The sequence below is a fragment of the Mesoplodon bidens genome (genome assembly GCF_964165515.1).
Source record: "Mesoplodon bidens genome assembly, chromosome: 6".
NCBI classification, from domain to species: Eukaryota; Metazoa; Chordata; class Mammalia; order Artiodactyla; family Ziphiidae; genus Mesoplodon; species Mesoplodon bidens.
The window spans coordinates 65,643,947-65,662,486 of NC_138162.1; the positions used below are offsets into that span (position 1 = coordinate 65,643,947).

An 18,540-nucleotide genomic window follows, 5' to 3' on the forward strand; every position below is an offset into this window, starting at 1 on the left:
GATTTCCATCAGTTTTATGAAGGGAAATACAGAGGCTTAGAAAAATGTATCATTCATTGTTATTTTAATTTATAGGGCAGATACTCAGCTGCGTACTGGGATTTTTATTTTGAGTAAGCCAACACTGACTTAATAATATTTCTTTATACTTGTGATTGTGACCTTTAGATTCAAAATATTTCTGTTAGTTTATTAGTTCTTGCCATATTTTAGTTTTCTTTTTACTGACTGGATACTCTTGGGTTAGACCCATATTGAGAAAAATCTGAAAATTTGGATAATTTATAGGTAAAAATTTCTAAACATCAAAAATGCTTTTAAAATCCACTCATACCATTTGTGGATAGGAAAGGTGATGAGGTGATACATATCTATTATATATGCGTGCGTGGGTGATTTATATATTTTATAATTTTTTTCTTTAAACTTCCCTATCATGTGAAAGAAATGTAAGCCTCTTTGAGCCTTTTAGCAAAAATTGTCTTATGCTTTTCTTTCAATTTTGATATGTGACTCACATACGGATTCAGTGAATGTATAACCCTTATCACTGTCTCTAAAAGTGAAGTGTGCTTTGACTCCATTTCTGCTCACCCTCCCTAGGGAGAATAGTATAAAACATGGGTGTGTTTTGTTTGTGCCCTTAGGGTGCCATTATTATCCATGAAGTTTATGAAGAAGGAGCAGCATGTAAAGACGGAAGACTGTGGGCTGGAGATCAGATTTTAGAGGTACAGAATGCTGTGCATTTGACCTTTACAACTAACAAAGAAAAGGCTACTCTGGGGAGGATGGTCCTTGCTTATTTCTTTTTCCCTCCCTCCTTCCCTTCCTCTCCCCCCCTCCTTCCCTCCCCCTCTCTCCCTTCTCCCTATCTTTTTTCCTTTTACTCAACTCACCTGGTTCCTCACCCTCTGTGTCCCATTTCTGTACAGGTGAATGGAATTGACTTGAGAAAGGCCACACATGATGAAGCAATAAATGTGCTGAGACAAACACCACAAAGGGTGCGCCTGACGCTCTACAGAGATGAGGCCCCGTACAAAGAGGAGGATGTGTACGACACCCTCACCATCGAGCTGCAAAAGAAGCCGGGCAAAGGCTTGGGGTTGAGTATTGTTGGTAAAAGGTATGACTGATCAGGGCAAATGCAATGACCTTTTGGAAATGATTGAATTTTAATTCCTTGAAAGAGTACTAGCAGTAGTAGAATCTTTCTCAACTGCTAGTGTTCTGTATGTAGCTATTTCGGCCCATGCAGTAGTGGAACATCAAGAGACATTGGTGTTGAAATTTTTTAGTCAGTATTTTGGGGGATTTTGAAGGTACTAGACAAAAAGCCATTTGGTATTTTTGAGTACCTGCTGGGTGCCAGGAGATACATTAGGTTCTGGGGAACAGAGTTAAATAAGACATGGATCCTGGATCCACGGATCCAAAAACTCAGTTTGGTAAATGAGCATTAAATATGTTCTTGCAACAAAGGAATCTGTTGATGAGAGACAGAAACGCATCGTGGGGGATCCATGGAAGCAAAGGAGAACGGGACCGACTGCATGACCTTATTTAAGGGCAGTAGATTAGGAAAACCCCCTTATAAAGAGGTGCCAGAGATGAAGCCAAAAATGAGAGGTGAGAGTTGGTCTGACAAAAGTGGGCGAGGATATTCTAGGGAGAAGGATCATCATGAACAAGAGCACACCATCAGAAGGGAATAGAAAGTGTAAATTAAGAGGCCAGGGTAGTAGGTTGGTGAATATACATAAAGTAAGTACCTCATTGATTTAAATATGTATATATAGTTAATATTAAAAAATATATAATCCAGTAAGTTCCAACACTTTTATTCTTAAGATGGGAAAACAGAGTATCAGATGGTGAAAGGGCTTGTTTGAGGTCATGACCTTGGCAAGAACAAGTGATACAATTCAACTTCTACTAAATGTTTCTACTGAGAGTTATCTTTGTATCTCAACAAGAAGTCCTTGAGTTATTTATACTTTTATGAAAGGAAGATTGAAATAAGTTGAATATTTGTTCATTTTGCATAAACCTGTCTTGTATGAAAGTTAGACCTGTAATGATTTAAAAGAAGAGACATCACAGCAACGGTACTTAATTTTGAGTAACAAATGGTTTTAGTTTGAGATACATATCCGTTATTTATTTTCAGTAACGTTAATGACATTGGTGATAATAGCAACATATTTATGTAGGCACAGGTCAGTATCCATTGAAGGCTTCGTTATGGTGTAGAAAGAGCAATAGATTTAGCTCCCAGTGACTGACTCTCAAGTCCTGTTTTTGCCATTTAGTAACTGTGACTCATAAAATGAGTATAATAGCCACTTCTACTCACAATGTAGAACTGTTGAATAAATATGCTTATGAAAGATATGTTCAATCTATGAAATATTGTAGTTTTAAGATACTATTTGTTACAAAAAAAAATTCTCGTAGTTGCACCAGTGTTGCTGAAAACAATAAAACTTTTAAAGTCATAAAAATAGAAGTAAAATTTCCAGTTGTAAAATGTTAGCCTTTCATTAAATAAGCATTGCATTACAGTTGGGAAAAAGTAATAATGTTGACATTCAAAATTTTACGTTTGCAGAAATGATACTGGCGTATTTGTGTCTGACATTGTGAAAGGAGGAATTGCAGATGCTGACGGAAGACTGATGCAGGGAGACCAGATACTAATGGTGAATGGAGAAGACGTCCGTCACGCCACCCAGGAAGCCGTTGCAGCTCTGCTGAAGGTAGAAATCCAGTGCCACAAATGCTCATGTGTAATAGTGTAAGAGGAGGAGCGGCCACATTCAAACAAGTATTTATTTAATATGTTCTCTCAAATAAGACATTTATACATTAGACACCATACATATTTCAGTAATAAATCTCTAAATTACAATCAGCTGTTTATTATATTATTATATATTTATTTAGCAGTAGTAAGAATTATGAACTGAGTATCTGTGTTCTTAGTAAATCTTTTATCACAAAGTGATTACTGTGTGGCTCTTTTCTTGAAAGAAAAACATATCCAGTCCACAAAGGAGAAAAAAAGTCTTAACCTCAGTTCTCCCCTGCCCCCCTGTATTTACATTTGGATTTATTCTTATGACCTCTGACCTAAGGGAAGAATCTCCTCCCTGGCACGGGTGTTCTTTGAAAAGGGACTCAGAAGAAAGGCGGAAGATCATAGAAGGCAAGAAGGGCACCTCTGGGAGTCAGGCTTCTGGACTGCCCTGTCCCAGCCCCTCCCTTAACCCCTTCCTTGGCGCTAAATTGGACATCTTTATATTTCCCCAGAGATGAAGAATGTGGAAGGAAGATTTTATCCTTTTTGAATGACATAATTTGGTTCACATCTTATTCTGATTCAAAACTATTGAACTATTTAAAGTTTTACTTTTAAAATCGTAGTTGGATGGGTCATCCTTAGGAAATGAAGACAATGCCATGCAGATTTACCGGGCAGTACCTTCAACAGTTATTACTGTTGTTATTTCAATAATTACAATGCCTCCATCCCAAGGTATCATTGCTAGTCTTAAGTACATTTTACATTGTGAAATCTCTTTCCTCCATGGAGTAAACTCTCCATGAAGAATCATTTTCTGATTGGAAAGGCAGAGCCAGTCTCATTTTAAAAATGTAAAATATAGAATAGTCACTTAAAAATACAACTCGTGGAAGTTTAGACATATTTCCTATCAGGGAATATCCCAGTTTCCAGAGGGGATTTGTGTTCCTACAAGTAAATAAAGCAGTGTTTATCTCATTGTTTTCCTTTACCTAACATGTGTTTTTATGACCTGAAGTGTAGTTCAATGTTGATTAAAAATCGATTGCCATCAGTATCCATGTCATGTGGCACATGTTCAGTAACATAAGCACATAACTTCATGACAGTGTCTGACAGCAGGAGAAATGTCAGAGATCTCAGATGCTAGTGGGAGCCTCTTCAGTGGCTAAGCTTAGCTTCATGGAGTGATTTTCAAGTGAGCATCTTGTTATAAACCTCTGTGGTTTGCATAGGATCTGGTATATACATATAAATTTAGTTATTAATAAAGCACACTTAAAGTCTATCATTTCTTCTTAGTTATCAATTTTCAAAAAATAATTAGAATTCTTTAAGGAGAAGTAGCTTCCTTTAGGAGATAAATTAACAATGATAGTTAACTCTGTAAGATAGATACCTCTCAAAGATAGAGAAGGAGACATCCATAAAATGACCTAAATAATTTTAGAACCAGTTAAATCACCATTTAAACACCCAGTTTGGCAGTATATAATGAGAGCCTTAAACATTTATATAGCTTTGCTATTTGTACCTCCAGCTGCTGCTTGTTGTTGTTTTGACTTGTTATTTCTTCATTTAAACATGTTGCAGAATCCTCAGTACACAAAAAACTTCACGTACATAAGGTTCATTGCAGTGTTGTTTGTAATAATAGAAAACTGGAAGCAACACAATTGACGATACTGCTTTGTGCTCGACACTTTGTTAAGAATTGTGCATGGATTATTTTATCACAACAACCTATAATGGTCTCTGTTTTTAGAATGCAGAGTAAAAGACTTATCAAGGTAAAACTCTGCTAAGTTCACACAGCTAGTAAATCACATAGTCTGGATTTAAGCCAGTGTATCTGACTCCAAAAGCCTGAGTTCTCAAACACTTCATTGTGCAACTTTCACATTAGACTGTATAGCATTTCTTGCATGCCTATGATTTATTCGTAAAGGACCACAGGGAAATTGTCTTCAATTCTCGTTTTGTGTTTACAGCAATATGGCTTGTTTAAGTATTGTATACTATAATGTATCTATTCAGGTACAGTGAGGCAGTAGAGAGCTTACCCAATTATCTGAGTACCTCTGCTATTGAGGGCAAAACGAATTGTTGCGGTAGTGGTTATTTTATTGTTTTTGTTTTGTTTTTTAAGATCTGAGTTACTTAGTTCTTTTGGCCTATGTAAATTACTGTGTTTCGTGAGATAATTGCTTGCTTCTCCATTTCTCTTTGCCTTGACAGACATGCTCTCCATGTAAATCATGAGGCAGTAAGACAGACACTGGGTGTTGCTGCTGCTGCTTGTTATAATTTTTTTTACTAGTTTTAATGTTTTAGAAAAGCCTTTTTCCACAAAGGATTGGAGGTATCCTTGCCCGTGGAAATTCCAAAAGGAAAATGCCTTTCAAAAACCCAGTCTTGAAGAGTAAAATGTAATCCTAAAGCTGACTGTAGCATTTTATTTAAACATTTTATTGAAAAACTTCCCCCCCCCCAGTGTTCCCTAGGCACAGTAACCTTGGAAGTCGGAAGAGTCAAAGCTGGCCCATTCCATTCGGAGAGGAGACCTTCTCAAAGCAGCCAGGTGGGTAGCTGTGGGATTCATCAGGGCAATGCAGTCCATAGGCCAAGAGGAACTCAAAGATGGCCCTGACCATGAGTCTGTCCAGGGTCATGTACACAGGCCTGGCCCCCTGGCAGCTTGGCAGAGCGGCTGAGGTGCAGAGTTGGTGATAGGGAAGAACGAGAGATGGGAGTAGACAGGCAAGCAAGGTGGATGGAGCTCTTGAGTAGTTTGTGAGTCATTCTAAGGAACTTAATTCCAACCATTCTTCTTTTCTGACATGATTCTTTTTCCATAATCTCAAAAGTGAACCGATTAATATATACATATAAAGCCTACAAAGACATATATGTTTAAAGTATTTTATAACAAACATTTATCAATCAGTATTGAACTGAAAAAATCCCATGTAGGTGAACTGTAGAAGCTCGCCACCACGTATAAAAATATGGTGTGAGATAGCTGGAGTCTCTTGGTAAGCCCCTCTCCTGTCTTGCCTTCTGATGACAGAAGCCCATTTTTATCAGCCTGTCCTTAAGGACCTCTTAGTCACCCCTGAATGATTACCATTCGTTTCCTGTCGACTGGCCCTAATTGTGCAGTTGATGAAGTCCCCATCTATGTACAGCATTTGTTTAAATTTAGAGAAGATTAGCTTGGGTGAGATTATGAAAATCCACTAAAATTTTAGGAAGGTTGGAATCAATTGCATCCGTTCTTTTACCTTTAATTTATTTATGTCATTGGACAAATTCTTCCTAAAAAAGAAAAAAAAAGAGAAAACTCAGTGGAAACTCTCCATATTGATTGCCCTTCAAATTACTGCCACTGTTGCTTAACAAGTATTTCTAAGTCCATTAAAAGAATTCTGAAATAAGTGGTATTTAGCGAGTATTATTACTTCCCAAACTTTCTAAAACGACTGTTATGTATTTGTAGATGAGTGAAGGGAGCCTGTCATCGTTTACTTTTCCACTTTCGGGATCCAGTACATCTGAGTCACTGGAAAGCAGCTCAAAGAAGAATGCATGTAAGATTGGATTGAAATTTTAAGCATGATTTAGTGCTTAAATTGGAATTTGGGCCATCAACAGTGATTTTTTCCCCTGTTTTACTTTACCTCTGAAGCTCTCTTTCCTCTAAATCATCCCAAACCCTAGTATAGGTGCAAAAATTCAGAAGAGCATGAAGCAATGCCTATAGCGGCATTTCGCATTTGATGTTTTCCCTACGAGGTATACTAAACATTAGAATCAGGATCCTGCAATTTTTTTCTTGCGAAGCAGATTGTTGTATTTGATTTTTATTCCCTTTTTCTGTTTAATGTAACACCAATATATCAGAAGATCCCATTAAGTGAAGCTTTCTTTCTCCATGAAGATTGCAAGAAATTTGATTGATAAAATTAATATGATCCTCCTGTATTTTAATTACATGAAATCATGATGCAGAGGGTTTTTTGGCTTGGAGTATTGGTTGAAAGTTGTTCAAATTGAAGAAACTAACCACATGGCAGTCTCTGTTTGCAACGTAACTAATGTTCTAGAAATTTAGGCACTTAAGTCCATGGATTCTTTTTAATGCTTCCATGACTTTATTTCTCTCAGCTGTGCAGATGTCTTTCTATCCAAAGCACATCCTGTCCTTAACTCATTCAAAGTGGATTATGGAGTTGTATAAGCAATGCTTGAAATAAGAAGAAAGAAATAGGATGGTGTGTGCATTTTTCCAACTGGGAAGTCCCTCTGTAAGACATTTAATCATGTGTGCTAGTAACTTTGAAATCCCCTTTGCAAAAAAATTAGGGTACCTCACTTAGCCCCATCTAGCTGTAGACATCAACTAAAATTTAAACTAACATTAAAAATGCATTGGGCTTCCCTGGTGGCGCAGTGGTTGAGAGTCCGCCTGCCGATGCAGGGGACACGGGTTCGTGCCCCGGTCTGGGAAGATCCCACATGCCGCGGAGCAGCTGGGCCCGTGAGCCATGGCTGTTGAGCCTGTGCGTCCGGAGCCTGTGCTCCGCAACGGGAGAGGCCACAACAGTGAGAGGCCCATGTAACGCAAAAAAAAAAAAAATGCACTAATAACCATATTTTATCTTTTTCCTATTTACAGTGGCATCTGAAATACAGGGATTAAGAGCAGTTGAAATTAAAAAGGTAACTTGGGAGAGAAGAAACAATATAAACTCTGTTGATTCCAAAGGCATCTGCATATGTATTTTCCTGTTAGCTGCCTTACTATTTTATAGTACCATCTGATAAAATATGTATTATATGCAGTGGAAATAGCCCAGTGCACTCTTTGCTGAATGTCCTTGTTTGAAAAATCATTTTTGGTATACTCTTTATTGCCACAAATGGTATCAACCCAGCCCCACGCAAAATAATGCCGGGTCTCTCTCACTCCTCATATTAGGATAAATTAGCCTTTGCCTTCAACAGAGATTTCCCATTCTCCTGAAACAGATTCCTCTGATAGCCATGCACAACAGAGAAAATAAAAGCAGATATAAGTGCTGAGCACACTTGTAGACACTTCATACCATCGTCATTTCATTTAATAGTCACTGCAGCCCTTTGTGAGAGGCACGGTAATCTCCATTTTGTCCGTGAAGATCTAGGGATTCATTGAAAGCAGTGGACTTGTTCCAGATCCCAGCGTTTGTAAGTGTGGGTTTCTGGCTTTGAACACGGGTCTTTCTGATTCCTTTTCACTTCATCAGCCTCCTTGATTTTCCTCATTCCCTGTAGCATGATTTTCATTTAGTTTTGATTTCTTTTACCTCCTGAACAGATGCTTATTTTTCTAAATCACATTAAGGACCTGTATCAAATAAAGTAATACAATTTTCTTGGGCATCATTTTCCACCCTCACATCTAGAAGATCAAAGTTAACTATAGAATATTGTGCCAAAGAGACCAAAAGCCAATTAAAAATATCAGTTTGACCAAAATACTCTGTCTGTCCAATGGCAGGGACCCACTGACTCATTGGGGATCAGCATTGCTGGAGGAGTGGGCAGCCCGCTTGGTGATGTTCCTATATTTATTGCAATGATGCACCCGAATGGAGTTGCAGCTCAGACCCAGAAACTCAGAGTAAGTTTTACTAATAGCCCTGGTAGCCCTAGCAAATCTGTCAAAAGGTTTTATAAACCCTTTGACTCTGGCCAACTGTTGCAGGCAGTTTGAGATGTCTGTCAACTTTTAAATCCGCTTACCCAGCCACATCAGGGCTTGCTTTGGGTAAAAGATGAAGAAAATCAAAAGAGAGGAGAATTTGTTGTTGTATGCAGATTTTCAAGTAAATGAAATGGGATGATTTATAGTTATTTCTTATATTTTTTACTTGTTTGAAACCCTGAGGAAGAAGTTAAAATAAAACAGAAGGTATTCTCAGAAAGTATTGCCAGAATGAAGTGAAATTTTTTCTTTATGTGTTTTTTTGGTTTAAATGCTGATTTGACTTTATTAAATTGAAAATTGTCATTTATGTTGCATTTGTTTATCAGTTTTGCAAAATTTGAGTGTAAACATGACTTACAATGTGAAACTATACAAAGCTTGCTTCAAAATTGAGAGATTTTGCATATGTGGAGCACTATGATAGAATTTATGCTAACTGCCCAGTTGTGAAATCATGTGAATATTCCATTAAAGTAACTCAGTCTCTATAAAGTAAAATCTATATGGCCTCATGCCTTAAAAATGGTCTCAAACCATAATCACGTTTTAAATACTGTCTAAATCAGTAATGATTCTATTTCCCTTTGCCATGTAAATTTATGACTGGCACTTAAAAACAGATTGTACGCGTAACACAGGGGTCAGAAAACTTTTCTGTAAAGGACGAGATGAATATTTTAGGCTTTGCAGGACATACATGTGTTTCCCTGTTGCAACTATTCAACTCTGCCTTGTGAAAGCAGCGAAATAATCATGTCTGTCCTCCAACTAGATTTTATTAACCAAAATAAACAGTGGGCCAGTCTTGGCCTGTCAGCCGTAGTTTGCCAACCCTTGACTTAGAGTCACAGCTAATGTGTATAATAATAATATCCAGAGAAATGCTGGTTCCCAAAAGATAGCAGAAACGGTATTCTTTTAATAGGAAGTAATGTCTTACCCAGGAGAAACAAAGAAGAGGGAAGCGTGATTCCCTGCCCATTGCACCAAAGATGATAGAACTCAGCCATTACTTGCAGCTTCTCTTTGTGGTTGCTGCTGCTTGGAATTGGACGTTTCCTTGGTTCTATTTCTATTGCTGATTAGTAGTATATATGTGGTATGGAAGGTAGGGAAGGAAATCATCCCACTCTCCATGGCTGTTGTAGCAGATGGCTATTTCTCTCCCTCGCAGGTTGGGGATAGGATCGTCACTATCTGTGGCACATCCACTGAGGGGATGACTCACACCCAGGCGGTTAACTTTCTGAAAAATACCTCTGGCTCCATTGAAATGCAGGTAAGATTTTTATCCCAACTCTTCTGAATATGGGTAGCTTGAGGACACATGAGCTTTAAGGTTAAAGCTATAAAATGATTAAATCTCCTATTATTGTATTTACTATTTCCCTTGAAGATAAATGATTACATTGAGAATTCCAAGAAAGTACATAGGAAACACATTCTGTCACATTTTATCCCGATGCATTTATCATTTCATACTTTATATCTTAGGGGGAAAATTCATGGTCTTGGCAGGAAATGATTAATTGCTGAAATTTTAAGTGGTGTGATTGAGTGACTTACATTCTGAAGATCTTTAGAAAACAATTGCATGTGAAACCATGTTTGAAAAGCATCAAAGAACTTGGTAAAATTGAATTAGTAGAATATTCTTAGTGTCAGTTGAAGAGGCCTCTGGACGTTATGAAATTCCTGAATTTATGTTAACAGAAATGATTAAGTGGGTGATAAAATACACATTTCATTCCCAGTGTTCTTTTTAAGAAAAATTAATGATGTCTTCCTAGCCACATGAGCGTGTGTTTTTTCTCTTTATACTTCTCCTGTGTACAGGTGGTTGCTGGAGGAGATGTGAGTGTGGTCACAGGTCATCAGCAGGAGCCTGCCAGTTCTAGTCTTTCTTTCACTGGGCTGACGTCAAGCAGTATATTTCACGATGATTTAGGGTGAGCTTATATACTATGGTTTGTATGTCCCTGTTACCCACATAAAGGAGAAATGATGGAAGATGAGGTGTAAAATATGAAAACCAAGTGTTTCTAAACTCTTTGATTATGGAATGGTAGGTAGATAGATAGACAAGCAGATATGCATGCATGCTACTACTCTTCCCACATTTTCATCTCTGAGTTTTTTGAGGGAACATTTTAGTCTTGGGGGTCAATCTATCCTTTTAAAAATTCCAACATTGCCTAATTATTTAATGAATCATACTTGTGATTAAAAAAAAATTTAGTTACGCAAAACTTGAGTACACAAGAATTAGAATATAGAGAGAGGGGAAGAGAGGAGCATGTTGGAAGTTTTACATAATTTGATGCAGCTTTTATATTTCTTACCATCTATTTTTGTCTCTGAGCTTGAGAATACTGATGTTTATGACTTATTCCATCATAGTCTTTGGCAGTTTAGCCTCTCACTTTAAATAAACTGGAAAAGGAAGGAGCTGCTTTTATACAATGAGAGCTTGCCATGAATATGTTAGGTTAAGGGTAGTATACATGAGTAATAGAATAGGGTGTTAAGTAGTATTTCATTAGATTATGTAAATTTAAGATACATAGCACAGCACACACTGACAATTTAAGCATCCACAAAATACCCGTGATGTACTCACTGTTGGTAACACAGAGAGTTATACTAGCTTTAGGTGGATGTCAGCTAACCCATAACTTACAGATTCATGGAGATACATATATATATGCCATATATACGTTTTTTTAAAAGTCTAAAGACTCTTTTTTTCTCCCCTTTACTGTAGACCTCCTCAGTGTAAGTCTATTACACTAGACCGAGGACCAGATGGCTTGGGCTTCAGTATAGTAGGAGGATATGGCAGCCCTCACGGAGATTTACCCATTTATGTTAAAACAGTGTTTGCGAAGGTAAGCTTGCAAATTTTAACCACCCTCTTCCCCGCTAAGCATTCATTAATAGTGGTCAGCAGCGGGCTTATTAGTTTATGGCTTGAGGTAACGCCCAATGATTAACAGTTGATTATTTTCTTTTGGAAATCCCTACAGGAATAGGTCATTAGATATTTTTGTCCAATTTGAGGTTTAGTTATGTTTAAAGGAAAATAGGCTCAAATTGAAGTTCCATGGGTACTCTCGACAATATATATAAAACTATTAATGAACGTTAGCTAGACAGTCAGGCCTGATTGTTTTCCTTTGGAAACAAGTTGTATGTGATTGAATGTCTTTTGCAAATAGGACATTTTAAATATGTGTATGCTAAAGAGACCTGACATTTTTTTTCTTTGCATTTTTTGTTGTGAAATATAAAACAGGCACAGAAAAGTACATAAAATACATAAGGAGAATAACTAATAGGGCATTTATTTTGCAAGTTTCATTTCATTGAATGGAATAGAAAAATAACTACTAAAAATATTAAGGAGTATCCAGCAGCTCTATCGCCTACCACAGATCAGCTATTTGCATTCAAGGGATTCAATAAAGAAAAGAAAACTGTTGGTATATAGTTATAATCATACAGCATCCCATTCTTTGGTAAGAACATTTAGAATACAAATAAAGTTATTAACAACATTGGTGAAACTATTAAAATAATTTAAACCCATATAATTATTGTTAATTTTTTGTTAAGACAATTTTTAGGAACGACAAAATTCCTGCAGGAGAAAATTCAGATTCTCAAAATTTTACAGCACAGAGGAAACAAAATTATGTTAAACAAAATTATGTTAAACCCATTAAAAGATTAGGTACAGGGGCTTTAGATTAGTATTATAGTCCTTTAAAGTGCTTACTGAGGGAGGTTTCATTCTATTATTTTGAAAAAAAATTATTTTTCACCAATTTAAAGTGCTGTATCTATAGCGATAGCTATCTCTCTAGCTATAGGCTTAATTTATGAGATTTTTTAAAGCCACTGGTATGTCCAAAAATACAAACAGCATTTGCCAGTAAATAGAAGAGTCATGCAGTCCTTTTTCTCAGCCTCGGAACAATTTATTTAAGGCGTTCTAGTTAGAACATATTTTAAGAATTTCATCATTATGGATTCCTCATTAACTTTTCCATATTTTAATCTTATATTTAATTGCATAATTGCCTACTATACTTATGCCTAAGATGAGGTTCTTTTCCAAACAGCAGTGTCTGTGTTTAGTCTTAATCATTCAGGGCCCATAAGGAATATGAAGACTGTCCACCCTTGGGAAGTAAAGAATCAAGCAGCTTAAGCCACCTTTTGAAAGACACAGAAAGAATTAGAATTAGAGTTAGCACGACTTGTGCCTTATCCTGTCCTTGTCAACATACGTGTGGGCTTTTGTGCTTCTGCAAACCTTTGGGTTTGGTGGCCCTCATGCCCTTGTCCTATAAAACTGCTTTTGTCCTGTAAAACTGCTAATCCTTTGTTTTCTTTCTGTAGGTCTTCTTTATAGGATAAAATATCTTGGATTCTATGAAATCATTCCTACTAAGTATATTCCCAAATATTCTTTATTAATTTGAGTTCCTACCAACTGCTGTGCTGAACAGCCAAAAAGCCATCCAACTAATCTATTGACTGCTAAATTCTCTCTCAAATTGGAATCTCAGTGCGGAAGCCATTTAGGAGAAAGGCTTCCTTTGTGTCTGTTCATCATTGCTTAATGGCTGTGGAGCACCTGTGGAGTGCTGAGAGCAATGTGTGTGCACATGCAGAGCAATTCACATTCTTGTTTGGATCTTTTTCTGTTGTGTAACTGCGAGGCAGCATTTTTTGAGAAGTAAACAAGCCACTTTATAATTGCAGGGAGCAGCCTCTGAAGATGGGCGTCTAAAGAGGGGTGATCAGATCATTGCTGTCAACGGGCAGAGTCTAGAAGGGGTAACACATGAAGAAGCCGTTGCCATCCTTAAGCGGACAAAAGGCACCGTCACTTTGATGGTTCTCTCCTGAATTAGCTGCCAGAATTGAGCCGACTCAACTTCTCACTTACATCCCATGCTACAAAGAGAGTGGGACTGGTCCTGTGGACTCCTCCTGGGCTGTGTTCATCCGGCTCTTCAAAACTGTAGGAAAAAATCGCATGTAAATTTGTTTTTCTCATATAGAAATGATTTTCTTACAACCTAGCATCACTTTCCCTTTCTCTTTGCATTTTGTGATGGAAACTCAAAGAGAAGAGCTCTTTGCATAGATAAATCCAGTCTTTCTTCCTAAAGGTATCTGACATTTTTATAATCATGTGGGCAGAAATTAATATGGGCTCAACTGGTTAGTAGAGAAAGGAAAAAAAAATCATTCGAAAGCTAACCAAGGGGAAATGGTCTCATGAAATTAAGGTGAAAATTGAAAATATAAAATAAAGAAGAAAATCTCAAGTTTTGTAAAAATGCATTCTGTTAATCCACCTTCTCTCCCCACTTCTAACTAAAAAAGAAAAGAAAAAAGTTGTACTGAAAATGTTTAAAAATACTTTCAGTATTTAAAAATGTTGACTGTTATTAAAACATTGCAACTCCCAGCTCTAATACACACATATATAGTTTTCTCCTAAAATGGGCTTCAAGATTGGGTAAATAACAACAGGAAGCAATGTTCCTAAGTTTGTAAAGAAACCACTTATTGCACATCTTGATGTTCATTTTCATTTTTGACCTATTATACAATATTTTCACATTTCTATAAGTAAAATGATGACGCTGCCCTGTATTGACTGCGGTTTCTCTAGAAAGCAGCCTTGCTAACCACGCAGGAGCATAGGAGGCTCTCCAAATTGTTAGTGCTGGTTTTAAGGGATGCAACACTGAAACTGTGTCAGTGTGCTGTGCAGTTGGTTTTCAATTAGTATTAATCTTAATGACAGAGAAAAATCAATGTGTTAGTAATTATTTTGGTTGTATGCCATTAGTAAATTGATAGAAAAATTAAGGGGATTAACATAAGTTCATTTCATTGCCTTATATTAACATCTTATAATACAATAGTTTAAGACTAAGGGAAACAGATGGAGCTGTTTATTGAGACAACTGGTGAGGAATTATCATGTGTTCATTCCCGTTTTAGAGCGTGAAACTCCTACATTAGAATATATAAAGTCACTTTAAATATTATCTATATTTGTAACAAAAGTAGTGTACAGATATTTTATTACAGCGCTTTTGTGTAAATGCGGAATTGAAGTGAATAAATAAGAAGTTTCATGGTGCACAAAAAAAAGCAGGCATTTTTATTTTGTTCTTTTTACTGCGGAAAAGCTTTATTATACTGTTCAAGATTTACAATTTAAAATTGGCTTTTATCATGTCTAACTGAACATATGGTGTCCATAGTTTTACAGTTAGAGAAACTCTGGACAACAACATTATGAAAAGCTAAATGCTTTTTATGCCCAGAATTTTTACTAATGCTAAAAATGCATAGACTCCTCATGGAGCAGAGGAAGATAAACAGCATTAAAAAAAGAGAGGTGTTGTGCCTGTATGTGCTTTCCTGAAATGCTACGAGTGATGCAGTATTATAAATTGTTCTTTAGAGTAGTCAAGAGTTAAAGCATGTTCAGATAGAAAAAGTCATAATGAAAATTATTTGTAATAATGAACATGAAAAATCTGATTTGAACACTGAGCAAGGAATTGAGGAACCTTTGTTCTGCCAGTTCTTCCCCTAATTAGCTAATGAACATATGCATTCCCTCTGATTTATCTCATATGTAAAATGATAGGTGATTTTATCTCAAAGCTTATATCAAGTTCTAAACTGTAAAATTTCCGTGATTCTTAGATACACGAAACGAATGACACAACTACACGTTGCATCAATTCGGAAGCTATTCTCCCCAACCAGCTATTGTAAACTGAGGTACTTGATGTAACAAAACTCATTTTACTACCCCAGTGACACATCTAACCTCTTAGTCACCAATTAATGGCCCTCTGTAATGAAGGCATGTCAAGATCCTCTCATGGTTGGCTGCTGGAAGCTGAGCCACCCACTTTTATGTTTTAACCAGCAAAGATTTTATGGAGGCCACTCTGTGGCGCACCCTAGGAAGGCCAGTTAACCAGCCATATTGAAGTTTGAGTAAATGTGTGAAGGCACTCCAGTGAGAGCACCCAGCTGGGTATCTGTACTAGCCTGTAGAGCATTGCCCCCAAGTTCATGTCTACTAAGAACCTCAGAATGTGACCTTATTTGGAAATAGGGTCTTTGTGGATGTAATCAGTTCAGTTAAAATGAGGTCATGCTGGATTACAGTGGACCCTAAATCCTTAAGAGAAGGCTATGTAGAGACACAGAGACAGAAGAAGAAGGCTGTGTAAAGATGGGGACCAAACAAACAAAAAACAAAACAGAGTACCTGGAACCACCAGAAGCTGAAGAGATGAGGAAGGTTTTTTTCTCTGGAGTCTTCAGAGATAACTTGTCCCTCTTGACCCCTTGATTTCAGATATCTGGCCTCCAAGACTGTGAGAACAAATTTCTGTTGTTGTAAACCACCTTGTTTGTGGAACTTTGCTACGGAAGCCCTAGGACACACCAGTATAGTATCTTGGATGTTTTTATATCCTTAGCTACTATCACTGTGCCTGGCAAATAGGAGAGGCTCTATACATTTTTGTTCAGCATGTAAATGATTGAATTATAGGTCATGATTAATTCCATGGTCTTACCTTGTTTTAGTTAAGCTAGCTGCAGCCTTCATACTGAATGCAAAACAGGAAGCCGTGTGAATGCCACTTAAGGATGTAAAACACTGGGGATAAGCTCCCCTCCTGAACTGCTACTAATTAACAAAGTCAGAGCATGTAGAGGTGAAGAAAGAGAGGGAAGGAATGAAGGAAGGAAGGAAAAGAAGATTGAGAGGGAAAGAATATCGATGCATCAACATTAGAGAGAGTGACAAGGGCTTATGCTTCCTATATTATTCTTTCTTGGAAATGTAAGATTTCTCCCTGGAGAAGGAAGAAAGTGAGCAAAGAGTTTGAAGACTTGAACATTATAGTGTTAATTCCATGTGCAACTCAAGACCATGTACAACTCAAGATTGTGGCTTGCCCATAATAGGTTCAGAATATTTGTTTTTGTGATTAAAATACATTGGCGAATATTGCACATTTCTGGTGTTCTTTGTGACCCCTCCAAAATGATGATGATGGTGATGATGATGATGTATTTGATTTCAACACCTACTGATTTATAGCAGCAGATGTAGCAATGCAGTGTGGCAAGTCAGTAGAGCCCGTACGTCAGAACGGTGATGGAACTGAAAGCATAAAAGATTAAAATTCATGAAAGACAAGAAAAAGGAGCTTTTTTTTCCATTTTAAGAATCTTGATAAAGCTGATTTTGATAGATTCGAAGAAGCAAAGTAAGCTCTTCCCTGCTCTGAGGTATATATACCATGCCAAGCTGTCTTAGACCTGGTCATCTAGCTTATTGTCTGAGAATGCCAGAGATTTAGTGCCTGTCTTCAGATCTCCATCACAGTGAGTGGAGAAGTTGAAAAGATGCCTGCAGGGAGACAAGAATCAGTATGCTTTCTTGGGTCTAGGTGTGGGAATGTCGAAACTATCATCACCTGCTTTCAGCAGCCCTGGTGTGTTGTTTCATGTCAGTGACAAGTATTCTGGAATGCATTTGATTTGTGCAAAGATGTTCCTCAACTTTGTCTACGAGGAATTAATGTTTAACTTTGACCTTTCCTAAAGGGAGCTGTTTGTAAGGTGGGATTGGCCTCTGTTACCTCAGGAGGAAAAAAAAAATGTTGGTGACAAGAACATTTCTAAATGAAGAGCGTGGAAACTAGGCAAAGCAAATGTAGTGACTATGATTTTTGTATACTTGACATTGCAGCTTCTTTTTTCCTTCAAAATACAGGTACTCCATTTTATGTAAATTAGAAAAAAATTGTATAATTTGTCTAGGAATTTTATTTATCATCCAAGTACTGAAAGTTCAATTGTAGGTCCTTCCAAGGAATTCTGTCAAGACAGAGGCAAATCTGTGGTAATGATCTCAGAATTCTCTCGCTGAAAATGCTTCTTGAAGTTTCAAAAAGTACTGCCATCAACAAACAAACTGCTGGGGCTTCCCTGGTGGCGCAGTGGTTGAAAGTCTGCCTGCCGATGCAGGGGACACGGGTTCATGGCCCGGTCCGGGAAGATCCCACATGCCGCGGAGCGGCTAGGCCCATGAGCCATGGCCGCTGAACCTGTGCGTCCGGATCCTGTGCTCCGCAACGGGAGAGGCCACAACAATGAGAGGCCCGCGTACCAAAAAAAAAAAAAAAAAAAAAACCTGCTTTAGGCAGCTTCTAAGAGGGAGCTTTACTTATTCATTTAATACTGGACATTTTTCAGAAAGTTGTGTCATTTGCTGATTCTTTGTGATCCTTTCTCCCTCCTTCCCCCATCCTCCTCCTCACATGTGGATTTTCAGAAATAAACAATTATCCTTGGAAAACCTACTTTTCCTCTTCTTTTCTTATTGATGTATTAGAAGTTGTGATTTTTTCACCTGAGTCTACCTTGAAATATTTGGCATTCAAGGTTCTACTCTCTGAATTTCATTTACCTAAAGGTCCTTTATTCCATTCAGTAAAACTTACAGGTTTACCTTGCTTTGGAAAATTAAATGAGATAACTATATTTAAAGCATTAATACCATGCACATGATAAGCTATCAAGAAATGGTAAGAGTTACTGTAGTATTATATCCTGGAAGACATAGTGTAATGTAAATTCAGTAGCTTTCTTTAAATAGACTTCGATTTTCATTTTTGTATTACCATGTCTTTTTCTTCTGAAGTTGGATGCAAATCAACTTACACCAAAATTTCAGTTGTTTTGCATACAATCTTCATGCTGTTTCCCATATCCTCTTATAACTCTACTATTAATTACTAAATATCTTTAAAGTAGACTCCTGTTTAACTTAAATGTGCTTTAAAAAGGAGTTATATCTCACTACTTCAAGTGGAAAACCAATATAATTTGCCATAAATTTTGGGTAATT

General features: G+C 37.2%; 1 protein-coding gene across 7 annotated transcripts in view; it reads left to right on the forward strand.

Annotated features, from left to right (window-relative positions):
• MPDZ (multiple PDZ domain crumbs cell polarity complex component) overlaps positions 1-17,988 on the forward strand; it is a 163,258-nt gene extending 145,270 nt beyond the window's left edge. For all 7 annotated transcript variants that reach the window (XM_081236972.1, XM_081236976.1, XM_081236973.1 and 4 more), the window contains 11 exons: positions 648-731; positions 936-1,129; positions 2,615-2,762; positions 5,304-5,390; positions 6,309-6,399; positions 7,488-7,531; positions 8,352-8,474; positions 9,736-9,840; positions 10,398-10,510; positions 11,326-11,449; positions 13,332-17,988. In XM_081236972.1, coding sequence (XP_081093098.1) covers positions 648-731; positions 936-1,129; positions 2,615-2,762; positions 5,304-5,390; positions 6,309-6,399; positions 7,488-7,531; positions 8,352-8,474; positions 9,736-9,840; positions 10,398-10,510; positions 11,326-11,449; positions 13,332-13,478 — 1,260 coding nt within the window. In that variant the 3' untranslated portion in view covers positions 13,479-17,988. The remainder of the gene's footprint in view (positions 1-647; positions 732-935; positions 1,130-2,614; positions 2,763-5,303; positions 5,391-6,308; positions 6,400-7,487; positions 7,532-8,351; positions 8,475-9,735; positions 9,841-10,397; positions 10,511-11,325; positions 11,450-13,331) is intronic.
• Positions 17,989-18,540: the final 552 nt, after the last annotated feature.